The sequence below is a fragment of the Coenobita brevimanus genome, chromosome 82 (assembly GCF_032717465.1).
Source record: "Coenobita brevimanus isolate Jiangsu-jjx chromosome 82, ASM3271746v2, whole genome shotgun sequence".
NCBI classification, from domain to species: Eukaryota; Metazoa; Arthropoda; class Malacostraca; order Decapoda; family Coenobitidae; genus Coenobita; species Coenobita brevimanus.
In genome coordinates this window covers 18,353,672-18,367,951 of record NC_137035.1, presented here as the reverse complement: position 1 = coordinate 18,367,951, position 14,280 = coordinate 18,353,672, and the positions used below count along the sequence as shown (strand labels likewise).

The following is a 14,280-nucleotide window of genomic DNA, read 5'->3' as shown; positions in this document are numbered from 1 at the left end:
TAACTGAGGGGGAGGCAAGGTACTTATAGCAACAGACAGGAAGATAAGGATGAAGTAGCAAGAATTGAAACAAGCACCAAAAACACATGAACAGAGTATTGTGCCAATACATGAAAGCCCCCCAAATATTGGGGATACATAAATCTCACGAGAGATTAATCAAGGAATGAAACTGCTGAGGACTTTTCATCATAAAAAATAGCACCAAATAACAATGTGGGTGGAGAAAAACTGTAAATGTAATATGATAATAAAATATGCATATAGACATTACCACAATAAATCATAGTGACAATAACTAATTATGAGGAGGTGACTATATAGGAGACTAGAGGGTAATGATGAATGAAGCTGTCTCAACGTGTTTAAAAAAAAAAAGTTAAGTATTAAAAGTATTAAAATGCAATAATCTACATTAAGAAGCTGCTAGAATGATATATAGAGCATGTACAAGTTTTAACATGTTAGAACAAGATGCAAGACATACTGTAATGAATCCAAAACCAGACGTGAGGAAAATAAAAGGATAAATAAATATGCAGGGTGATCCATATATTGCATCCCCTTTACCACCCAGCTGGCAAATTCTCCTGTGCTGCAACAACAATTCAGCCAGCATCTGTGTCTACCCTGTATAATTTTAAACAATTTTCCATACATCTCTTCATACTTAATAGCATCTCCTTTTTTACATCCACTGACTGAATGGTTAGTTATAAGACCACACCAACAGACTAAGCCATTCCACAACACAATGTACTGCCAGGTGAATTATAAGGTGGGTACAATATATGAATCACCTTTTATAAAGTATATGGAATCCCCAAAACACATCTTGCAACAAAGACTCGATGGGCTAGTTCTTTGGTAAGACCTGGGTGTCTGTATAAATAAGGAATACAGTATAAAGACATAACTGGAGGCTCCTGCTGCTGTATTAGTTGCATAGTAAGAATAAATGTGCAAAGAGTAAAAACTGATATTAAGACACACAATAAAGAAACCAAACCAGGTGACAGGTTAGTAGTTGCTTGTATGAAAACCGAAATTATTATCTATTAACATGATGAACACAGGCATAAGAAATTTCATAAAATGGTAATAAATAAAGGTACAAGCAGTCCTCATTATAAGCAAGAGATATGTTTACAAAATAATGCAACTTTTTTCCTAACAATTGGTACTACAAACTTGGGGGGATTGGTAAACAAGCTGAACAGGTAGTAATAAAACTCTGATGGCCAATTGTTTTTGTAAGTTCCTGCAGATTTAACCCACTGAGATCAGGATACTTTTTTCATATTATTCCTGCCATCTGCTAGTGGCTGCATTCAACTTAGGAAGACTTTGAACTGGAGGGACTAAATATAACCACAGTAAGTCCCTTCACCACAAGAAGTTTTTCCCAAGATGATTATAACCGTCTGGCAACAGCGAGAATAAGTTAAACAGGATGTCGTGTGGATTCAAAGGGTCAATGGCAAAAAGAATAAGAAACAGCTGACTTATAACAAGGACATGCTGTATTACAGGTGACAGAAGAGGATACAAAGGCTAATCTGCCAAAGAGAGTGGTGGTGCGGGAGTGAGGCAGGTGAAGTGAGAGGAGAACACTGGGAGAGCCTAGAGCATGAAGGCCGCATCCTAGCATATACATCCGGAGCCTTCCTGGTCCGGCTGCTGCTCCTGGGGTGGGGGCTGGGGGCGCAGGTCCACAGCTGGGAATGTATGAGGTTAAGGAAACACACCAGCACTACACAAAGTACACACAAGGCTATCGTACACTGCAGTGTTTATGCAGACACTTACGGCGCTATACCTTTACTGTCCCATCAAGAGCACACAGGCCTCAGGCCTCTGGATAGGTTATAAAGGACTCTCAACCAATGCGGTGATGATAAATGATAAACTTCTACACTACCAATCTGAAGAACATACAAGATACCTGTTCACTTGGCCTGTGTCCACCATTTCACATTACACTTTAGTGAGAACTAAGGCCATAATATATGAATGATAATACTGCCTACAGCAGTGTTAATAAGCAAATATTGCCACTATTTGTAGTTGTTGTAGCCTCAGGTATACATACAAGTAAAGTAGGTGACCTGCAAGCTGCATCACTAACATGCATAAAAAAATTGCACCATAGTGTTTACCATCCAGTGTGGTGTCATAATTCACTGCCTCTCCATTATGGCAGGGTGGAAATGAACACCTGCATACCCATGATGATGCTTTCCTTCCTGTAACCATCAATGTTGTTATTCTTCACTGCCACTAACAGCACCTACAAACAGCAGTAAGTGTGCACATTCTTCCTCTGGTGTACTGTATCTGCAGCCATTTAAAACCACTACAGAAAGACTGACATTTTTCCTGAATAAAATTCAGCAAGCAAGACTCATTCACAAAAAATTCCAGCTAAGTGACTACTGGTTAGTGGGAACAAGTACTGTTGCATCTTGCTATATGCCAAGTATAGTATGGTAAAGTATCATGTTCTGGTTATTGTGCATTAAGCAGCTTAATAAGAAATATATCAATATATAGCATCATTACCTTAACATCCAACAATATGTCCATTTTTTTGTCATAGTGTACAAGGTCAGTCTGTTACAGATACTGTATGAGAAAAGGATGTGACATCCATCCATAAATCAGGTCTTTTAAATTCTCATGCCCATCCCACTGGCTACAGAGCACCAACAATAAGGTGATTCTAAACATCTGCAGGATAACACGTACCAATCCACGTCCAATTTAAATAATGACTGCACCTAAAGAGCTGTAAAGTCAAATTTTTTCCATTATAAATAAAGTAAGTGTACAGTAATGGCAAACTATATTGGGCCACATCTAAATAATTCAGACATGTAGAATACAAGTACTGCCAAGATGTAATTGCACAAAAATTGATAAACCTTAGTTATGAGGTAGGAATAAGTCTCCTTGATTACTATTCAATTCAAACCTTCTATTTGACTAGACAAGGCTGTCAACTGAGAGAAAAAGTAATATGCTAGGACCTAAGTACTTCTTATACAGTACCCCCAACCACATGCATTGACAGAAAATTCTGTGGGTTATGGAAATAGGTCTGGTGGCCTAGGAAAACAATTTGAGGATATTGATTATTACCCATATTACAGTAACATACAGGTGCAAGTCACTGAAAATGGCATGAGTTTTTAAATAGTGAAACTAGTGAATATGGGAGTGTTATGGAATGTATGTGGGTTGCATAGATGACTCGACAAAAATATAATGGATTTGTGAAAGACATGAAGGGAGTCATTTGATTTATGGACAGAAGAGTGTATTGCTAATTTGATGTGATCACACAGATTACTGATATGCATGCATGTAAATCACAGGGCAGGTATCGAAGGCCAAAAGTGGTTTCATATGGTATGTGTATGTGAGAAACAGATATGGAACTGGAGGAAGAAAAAGTACTGATGATGGATAGAATCAAATGGTTGAAGTACAGGATGCCCTCGGCTAACACAGCAACCTTATCTGAGAAGAGTCTGTGTTAACCAAAATTGCATTATCTAATAAAAGTGTTGGAAAGGTATTATAAAGGCCTAACTGGTAGAGGCCTGTGAGCCAGACACTCTTTTTCTCATTATTCTAAAATTTGGTACCAAAATAACTCTTGACACCTTGCAAACGTACAAATGTTATAACAATGTACAGTACTGTAATATAAATGGAAACTGTGACTCCTAGCCTGAGCACAAAATTAATCAACAGACACACACTGTCTTAGCCTTGCCAGTGCAAGGTGCCAGCATGCTGACACACACACACAGGGAAGGGCCATTCCGACTTCAATGAAATTCTGACTGTGAAGTGTGTCAGGCCTCCAAATCAACCAGAAAAGAAAAAATCACTTACCATGTTTGGAGAGGGTGTAACCCAAGCATAAGGAGGGCCTTTTGGTAGGATACAGAGGTGTTAGGGGGGCACATGATCACTTCTGTGTAACATTTTCTAGCTATAATCACAATTGCACTACCTTACACTTTCTATACACTTCATATACAGACATTAAGAACACTATTACACTTTATACATTTTATATACAGGTGTTAATCTCTACTGTAAAGCACTATTGTATGCCAAAGTAATCATTACCAGAGTCACTGCAGAAAAATTGTTCAGGCAATCTGAGGACACACTGCTTAGGAGGCTGCATGTTGATGCAAGACTGAGGCAGGAAGTGCCTTGGGAGTCGGATGATGGGCCCTTACAGGCTAAAATATGATGAACCTAGTGCGTCATGCCGAAACTGGGTTTCCATTAGACAACATTTTATGATTTAGGGGAGTTTTTCCGGGATTTTTATGAATGAGTTTTTCGAAAACTTTAAATTATTTTCATCAAAGAATATCATGTGCCATGCTGATTTAAACGTAACCCTGACTAAAAGGTTTCCGACTTATGGAGGTTTTACTGTGTGTCTGTATTTATATCATTATAGTGAAAGACTTGGTGGAGGTCTATAGTTAAAGATCTTTCTTGAACCAAGTAACTGTCTAAAACTAGCAAAAAAAATAAATAAATAAATAAATCTAGTCATTATAATGAGTTAACTGAATGTAGCATATAGTGTGGATGGTTTTAGTCCCTAGGTAAAGGTAAAGGTGGGGGCAGACACCTGGAGAAGCTTACATACAGTGCTCACTCAGGCCTTTGAGCCTGTGGCAGGCTTTTTACCAAATATCCTGGGATACAAAGCCACTGCATCATCCAGTTTGCCACAGTTACCTCCCCTAGATGTTACCCTAGGTACTCATTTTATCAACCAACCCAAAAAACGTGGATGAACACCTGAGTCAAGTGACACCAGCTGCCTACACTAGTGGGTGGGCAGTTTTGCAGTCAGTGACGCTGACCACTGAGTCATGGTGGTGGTCTATAGGGTGAAATGAGGATTTAGAAGATTTAGATGATGAGTGAATGGATGGAAGTCCCACATCACAGAGCATTCTACTGATGGCTCTCCTGTTTGTACCGTATTTCTTTTTTTAAATCTGACCCATCCCATAAATTACAGTACTGGGAAACTGGCTGTGGTGGTGATGAAAATGGTATATATGATTATAAACATAGCTATGCTTATACGTACAAGATTCGATTTACCATTCGGCAGGTCTACCTCTTTCGATGCTAGGATTTCTCAACTACACAAAATTGCCCAGTGTTAGCCTAAATAAAATTCTCAGATGCATCAGTACTGTTCATGAGAAAGGGTTACTTGAGAGATTTGAAGCCTTTGACTACTAGGCTTTTTCTACTCTGAACAAAATCTTCCCATGTTACCCTAAATAAAACACCCAAGTGCACCAACTGCTGCAAAAGGATTAACCTGACATTCTCCTGCCGACTCATCAGCTAAAATGAGTGTGCCGTGGAACGAGGCGCTGTGGAACTGATCCACAGCACCTCCTATCAGCAACACACCTGCTTGCAACTAAAATGGTGCCAAGGAAATGTTTTATTTTAGTCATAAGACACAGTAGTACGAGTCTTTCAATTTACGCATCAAGTACTGGCATACAGTATTTCAATAAACTGAATACACAGAGACAGCTTGCCCAGAAAACATCTAAATGGACACTGAAGATCAACAAGTTGTTTAGAGTTCCACACTTGTTAGTTTACTGTATATAATAGCATAAATAAAGCAATAACTACCTCGATAAACAACAGAACTATGAAAAATAATTTGTCTGCCTCTGTTATGACGTGATGCCTATGTATTTAATCGTTGAAAGGAAGCATTCCCATTAGATACAGAGCTATTGCACTGATTTTAAGGTTTGTTCAAATGGATGAATTATTCCAAACTTTTATCTTCACAATACATGCAAAAAAGAGAGGGTATAATTCTTCCATATGAAACTAGGCAACAGATACAACAGAAACTTTTCAGTTCCAAATGTTCCAGGAATTTGACAAATTCTACATATAGTTTAAGACATATAGCAACAACAGAATGATTACAGTACCAGGCATCAAGATGTTAAACTAGAAAATAAATCGTCTGCTCTGAATTACGATGATGACCGTCACTTAACTCAATGTCCCTTGTTGACAAAAGGTAAATTACCCTGGAAGAAAAACAAAAGCTGTTGGTATAATAATGAAAATCAGTCATTACCCAGAATCCCAATATCAAATACAGATGGCATAAATCATGTATGTACAATGTGGACAAAAGTTTGGCTAATTTGCCACTCCAGCCAACTTTCCTCCCTAATGCACTGTGTCAAAAGAGAAACATATATGAGCTAAAAAACACAAACAAATCTCACATATTATTCAGCAGATGAAAATAAGGAGAGAAGAGGCAGAAATTCTAACAGGCAAACTTCTGTCCAGATTATACAGACAAACATTTGTACTGTTGTGTAGTGCAGTCATGTGTAGTAAAATGAGATGTCTAACAAGTGGTACTGCACTGCAGACATAAAATGCAATACCTTAACAACTGTTTAAGCAAAGCTAGGGTGCGGGTGAGAGGGACTAGCGGGCCATGCAGAGTAGAAACTGCGGCCAATACACATACATACAGGTATCCCTCTCATATCAATATTCCAATTAACACTATTTGGCTTTAACTATTCTAATTTTTGACACCATTATCTGGATATTCAAACTGGTAACTAAATTTCAGACTTACAATAACTCAGAGATAAGAATAAGGTAACATATATATATATATATATATATATATATATATATATATATGTATATATATATATATTCTACGAGTGATTGATATGGGTGTGAAATAAGCCCCGCTGGAAGTAAATGCGAGTTCACATTGACGTTGCAAGAATTAAGTCACATACCCTGAAAATTCTGCTTTCATTATGTGTTACAAGACATTCTCTATTATGGCTAATGGTGGGGGCATAAGGTGTTTTAGATGGCTATGAGCTTTATCTAGGCTGGTCTAGACCAACCTTGGGCTCCTGGCAATGTATCTCCATTGGGCTCATGTTCTTATGTGTTCACTTAATGCTACATCTCTTAATGTTACAACTTTCAACAATGTAACCTCATCAACGGTGAGGGATACCCGTACTGTACATACACGCACACACATACATACACACGTCCCATGCACTGACGGCAGGAATGAAACAACACTTTTGGGTACACATTATATTTGGTATTTAGGACATATAAAAATAGTGATTAAAGCGTCAAACCCTCCACAATGAACCCGACAGAACTTTATACAGCTGCCCTCCTTGCAGCGAGGCAGGTGGAGCAGTACGAAGGATATTGGGCCATGTGATAAAAGCTTTAGCAGCAGGTGGTAGTTTGCCTTGGTGATCTTATGTAAGGAATCCACTGGTTACTACCAAAAGGGTATTGAGCAAGACAAAGAAAATGGTTATTAATGGTTATTATTAGTGGCTGCTGGATATTCAAATTCAGGAATAGGTTACTTTTAAAAGCACATTTCAGAAACTAAGTCACTAATCCTTTTGCACAATCACATATTTTATACAGTATTCTCACCAGCAGCAGACACTTTTATTCCATTTAGGAGTGATACTTGGAGGTTATATGTAATTTTTACTGACCTTTTCATGAGAAAAAGTTTCCCTGTAATAAATAAACTGTCTGGAGATACAGTGAATAAACTACAAGACATCACCATCATGAAAGGAATGATGGAGGGAAGCTACCAGTGACTGCTCCTCAAGGCAAGGGTATACCAGCTGCTGTTCCCTTCACTCTGATAGCTTTATCACTTTACTCAAGCTACCACCATATACTTTTATTCATGCTGAGAAGGAATGCTACTTATGAAAGGGTTGCTGAAGGCTCCATTTAACCCCTCCAGTGCATAGTCTCCCTCAAGCTGAATAACACTATTTGGTAAGAGCAAGAATAAAGTAAAAATGGCATCACTGGGCTGAAGGGGTTAACTTTTAAAACAGGCCATGAGAGAATGCTGCTTTTGCTGTGACACTTACCCAACACAGAGGGTTACGATTGTGACAATAATGCAGTGGCTCGTATTCTATGTGGCTCTGATAGCTTTGTAGCACTTCTTAGCAACAGAGTTTGCCTATTGCACCTTAACCAATTCAAACCCATGGTACAGATGGTTGGTTTAGTCTTACTACCCCCAGTCTATTTTACATAGCGTGGAGGTGATCTCTTCAGTCCATCTACAGTAGTTTGGAAATTTCTCCTTAAGTTAAATAAAAATAATGTGGAGGTATAGTAGCAAGAACATAATATATATCACCAGATTAAAGAGGTTAAGATCCTTCTTCTGTTAGTCATAATATAAACTAAGTCAATGTTAAAAGATATAAATAATATAAGAAAAAATTAAGATGTATGGTATGTAAATATCAATGGAAGAGGTGCTACGAAGCTTCCTAAGCCATCTAGAATACAGCCCCATGAACCAAACACAAATCAAAACTGAACATAAACAGGAACAGAGCCATATTTAAACGCTAACAATTATTTCACTCCCTCACTACATGATGTATATTGTAGTTTATTTTTGCTGCCATCAGATGATTTTACTCAGCTTGAGAGAGATCCTTTGAATCTGGGGGGTTAGGGACAGCCTATGTTGACCCCTTTACAGTAAGACATCATCTCTAAGCTGAAGAAAATCATCTGGCCATAACAAGAATAAGCCAATAAGAGACATCATGAGATTCCAGAGGCTAAACAAAATAGACAAATGAAAAAATATACACATATCTCATGATCTTCCCATTACAGTACAGTATGTGTGTATACATATGACTATGAAATAAATGTTAAAACATATATATTCATGTTCATATATATACAAATAAGCATTTCTTATATCAAAAGAATTTTTGCTACACCCATACCCTAACAATAAATAATTAAAATTAAGTGCATTTTGTGGACACAATCAGCTAAAAAATATACAAGTGTTATGGAAACCAACAAGTACAGTACCATAATTTATTCTGACCTCAAACTAAATGATAAACAACCAAACATTTTTAAGTACTATAACAAAACATCATGAATATATAAAGAACCAATATGAAGCTGCAACAAAGTGTCTCCCTGCTAGAAAAAAATACTGTCTTGATTTCACAGCATTGTGATTTGTTCAGACATAGGAATAAGCCCACATACAAAAGTGCTGTTCACTGAGGATATAAAATAGTTTCAGCCCTACTTGGATCCTCTTTTGGTATGAAGAGAGATGGAAAATATATACAACTATATGCTCCATCTCTATCTCTAACTGAAGAGTACAAGTTAAGCTGAAACTGCTTTATACACACAATACACAACAATTCTGTAAGTATTCATAACTTATCCAATAAAATACTGAATTCAGAAGTAAACAAAAACTGATGGACTGTTCTACTCTCCTAATAATAATGAGGTGTGTAATTGTGGCTAGGAAATATGAGATTACACTGTACTGTATATCATCAACAAGACTGCCAAATAAAAAATAAAAAATTGCACAATGAACAAAACAACAAGAAACAAAATGCTGTCTTGCTCAAATGAGAATCTGAATAAGAGTGAGAGAGGTGTGGAAATATGTTGCAGGCAGCAAGTCAAAGACCTTTCCATCCAGTTTGTTACTTTGATAACCTTATTAGGGAATATGAATATGGGATGGATAGGTTGGTAAAGGAGAAGGACATGTCAGACTGTTGATGTGGTTGCTAAAAGGAAAGGCAGCCTTTATGAATAACTCTCCTTCACTATGATGCCATCTTTCTCAACATAATCTTGCTACCACCAGATTATTTTTGCAGCAACTTTATTCAAATTAAATACAAAGAGAATTGATGAATACTACATTTACCATAACTTCTTCAGCTCAAAAATTTTTCCTTAAGTCAAGGTTCACAATAACCGGCAATGCCGTGCACATTTTTGTCTACGGTAAATGCTTCTAGAGGGACAGTGTACTTTCTATGTTGTAGAATGATCCTTTATGATGTAAAGAAAAAATAATCGCCATATACAGTACAGTCATGAAAAGTTACAGATGAATACAGTATTTTCAAACACTTCATCCACTGTTCCAAGAACAGAAAAAAAAAATTCTGATACTTATTGAGCAACTGAACCAGTAGTGATTGGCTGGTGCATACACGGTGAGTTGAAACAATTATCCCTTTCCATTTCTTTGTGACGGGAAATCAGACCAATGGCCTGTTTAAACTGTGGGCACCTACTGTGTGTTCCCCTCTGGACTACAAAGTTGCTTGGGCAACAATTTTCAAAGTCTGCCTGGAACTCTACTTGATATCTCTGAACAGTAACATTTTATTGAAAAAGTACATGCATGATGTTTTATTGCTTTCGTAATCACACTGATATTAGTTCCTAGTCAGTTAATGAGCATAATTATCCTGTGTTCACACTCATTAACATACCATAAACTACTGACACCATTACACTCTGGTATGCATAGGACTTGTAGCAAATTATGCAAAATTAAAAAGGCTATTAATCTCTCTCTCTTGCAATGAATGTAACAGTCTGGAGCTGGCAAGATTATAATAAAAAGATGCAACGGCACTGAAGGAGTTCAGGCCAAGATAAAAAGGTAATTTAGTTAACAAAGGTGAAAAAGGGGTAGAGTGGTTTATGACAGGATAGTTGATCGAAGAAGAGAAGAAAGGTATGCCTGACAGTACAAAAGATGGTAGGGTGGATGATCAATAGGAATTTTTGGTGTGTCTGTAACAAGCGGGGAATATAAGTATGTCTGTTGGAAGGAGAGAATGAAACCTGTTTGCTGAAGAGAACTAAACTGTTGATGAAATGCATTGAAATATCATGGACGGAGCAGAAACTCGGAATATATGAGATATAGATTTAAGCAAGGACGGAACAGGCGTATAAACACTATAGTTGCGGTGCATGACTCTGAGGTTGTCATTATCGCACCCTGGCAACCTACCATTCAAAGGTAAGTCTGATTTTGTATCATATTATATATGAATCATATTATTATGCACGAATATACTATACATGAATATTATTATACACGAACATGTTATACACGAATCACATGCATCTCATATTATACACAAAATCAGACGCACTTTTGAATGACAGATTGCCAGGGCACGATAATAACAACCTCAGAGTTGTGCACTGCGACTATAGTTGATTCTAGACTGTGCAAGGAGAAACAATGAAAGAGGAAGATACTGTATAATGAGACGATATATGTATAAACATGGATGTTGATATGCTGAAACTTTTGATAATAACACCAGATGATTCAAGTCTGTGTAGTGGTGAAATATAAGTATGAATGAACCATATTTTAGAAACACGAAATGACTCACGGCTGTGTAAGGAGAAACAGTATGAAAGGAAGATATAATGAACAGAAGCGAGAATGAAACAGGAATATAAACATCACCTGATTCAAGACTATTGAACAGCAATGAGGAGATGTAAAGAGATGATGATGATGATAATAATAATGAAACAGGAATGTTAGCAGTGGCTGATTCACAACAGTGTATGTAGAAACAAAAGGGGAAGATACCATCATAATGAAATGAAACAGGGATGAAACAGGAATACAAGTACTGTACTAACCAATTCAAGACTGTGAAGGGAGAAACTGTGAAAAAAGTAGATATAATGAGATAAAGATAAGGATGAAACATGAACACATGTTGATTCAAGACTGTGAAGAGAAGCTGTGAGAAGACAACAAGGACAGAAGAACCTGACAAACAACTACACATGATGGTAGATTACAAGGCCTCAAACATTTTCTTTCTTTCTTATCTACTATCTTTCCCTTCTAGCAAATACATCCGCCGTCCGATGTTCGTCCAATTTCTGCAGTATTGTCCGAATCTCGCAGGACAACCTCGGTCACTAGGGGCGCAACATTAAGGAAAAAACAGGCCAACAGAACAAAAATATCAAGTGGAGCTTAGATGGCATGACTTACATTATCATGCAACAATGCTAACCCATTAAATCCAAATGACATCCTTTTCAGTTCACTCTTACTTCAGCTTGGGAAAGGCCTCTCACAATGAAGGGGTTTAGCAGGGTTGTATCTAACACCTTCACTCTGAAGAGTCTTACCCTAAGCTGAAAAAAAATTGTCAGAAAAAGTGAAAAAGATGTCCCTGGGCTCAATGAGTTGTCAGTATTATCACCATTTGCAGTACTATGAATGAATGAATGGTTTGTGAATTTCACCAGCAACTGGATGTGAATGTACTGTATATATTTATTTATCTGTACAGTCAAACCTGAAGTGCTCTATTAAAACTTCTTTTGAATGAGCTTCTTATGATCAATTTCATTCACAAACATAATTATGGGAACATTAGTACCAGTAATTGCTTATCTGTAATTCCAAAGAAATTTGCTCTTTAACAAATACTAACAAATATTAATAATACTCTTTTTCACATGACTCTTCATACTCAAGACTGACTGTACACAAGGCTTGTTACTGTTAGTCGGCAATGTAAAGATTTTGGTAAATTATAAATATATCTGCAATGAATATACAAGGCTCAAACCAGCTAGCAATGAGATAGCCTCCTTAACTCCACTTGTGCCACAACACATGAACTTGCCAAACTAATCAAAACATGCAGGGAAAATAACATGCCCAAATTCAAATAAAACTTCATTAATTATTACAATTAATGCTCCTTTACAGACCTATTGCCAAACTGTAAATCCAGCTAATCTGACCCCAGCTTTCAACTCAAAACATGAACTGCATAAAAAAAAAAGCTAAAGATAACCAGAGACAAGGATGAATGTATTACATGTGGATTTTCTTTGGGCACATTATAATTCCTGTGCACACGGATAAATCCATGCACATTTTAAAGCACACCACATAATTTTTATCCAACAAAACTACTAAGCAACAAATCATCCTTACAAAAACAACACAGAATGTCCTCTTTATATGGTGTTGTTTTGTTATTTCTTGCTTAATTATTAAATCCATTGGAAAAAAAATTACAAATTAAAGTTTCACTGTTATCTATAAAGTTGATTAGCCAGCTTCCACAACTCTGAAGTACACTGCATGAAAGAAGTTGTGGTACTGTGGAACAATTCACTGACGTATAGAGAGGGCAGTCTGTACACAATGCTTCAAACAACGTACCACTGAAAACACTCATGCTTCAATCAACTTCTTAATACTTATTAGTTTTCACACCAAAACAGGCCGAAACACTTACCTTGATGTGACGAGGCTGGAGGTGGTACAAACAATGGTGTACTGTACAAGAATTCCACTTGGCTGAACATCCACATACTGAACTGTACTGGATTAATACCTGGTTAACCTACATGTGGTAAATGACACTTCTTCAGATGCAATTCAATGTAAATGTACACTCAAACCTTCTTTCACCAAAGGATAATGTCACTGTTTATAAAGCATGGTAATATATGATGAACAGGGTTGTATACAATACTAGAATGAGTTCTGCACATTAATTAACAGTTCAGTATTCCAAAACTTGTGTAAGCCATTTAAAAAATGATGAGATACCAGCAGTGATTATCTAGCTATCAATGAGCCAAAATGGATAATGGACAGTTTTCTGGAAATAAACAGAGTGCAATTAAATACACTTCTTACCTCAATGAAGATGTTCTCACTGTGGAGGCTTATGAAATACAGTAATTGGAAATACAGTATCAGTACCGGTAAAGATCAAAGTCTCTCCACGTACAGTACCTAAGATCTGAGTAGGGAGGCAAGTAGGATCTTTTCGAGATACAATACTGCGGGAAAACACACACATAATTTTAGATTAGAAAGCAAAATGTTTGTTAGATAAATTATTAGAAGATGCATAAATTTCATGGATAATATGAATTGCAAATGACCTAAACACCAATGCTCAATATAATGACACCACAAACCCTCCAAGTACAATACATTCAAACAATACAAACCAAGCAGTTATCACAGGTAAATTTCCAGCTACCACTAACCTATAAATAGCATCAATATGGTGCATTATGCTAGTCTGATGCCAGCACATGCCTTTTACACAAACACCTTCAACTCACACATACCCCTTTCACACCATGCCATAACATTCAACTCCAATATCACCAGGTTACAGTATCTATGAACGACACTACAGGATTCCTCACTACTGTACTGTATTTCTAAACCCCTTTATTACAATGACAATTTTTTATATTAGTCTTGCTATCTCCAGGTGCTGTAGAGGGACACCTTCAAGTGGT

At 37.0% G+C, this 14,280-nt stretch overlaps 1 protein-coding gene across 2 annotated transcripts in view; it reads right to left on the bottom strand.

Annotated features, from left to right (window-relative positions):
• Positions 1 to 610: 610 nt before the first annotated feature.
• Rab6 (RAS oncogene family member Rab6) overlaps positions 611 to 14,280 on the bottom strand; it is a 75,299-nt gene continuing 61,629 nt past the window's right edge. Inside the window, exon 8 of one of the 2 annotated variants that reach the window (XM_080279997.1) lies at positions 611 to 1,718. In XM_080279997.1, the coding sequence (XP_080136123.1) occupies positions 1,645 to 1,718 (74 nt within the window). In that variant the 3' untranslated portion in view covers positions 611 to 1,644. Of the gene's footprint in view, positions 1,719 to 11,115; positions 11,911 to 14,280 lie in introns of those variants that run through there. The other variant, XM_080279996.1, reaches the window with a different exon arrangement.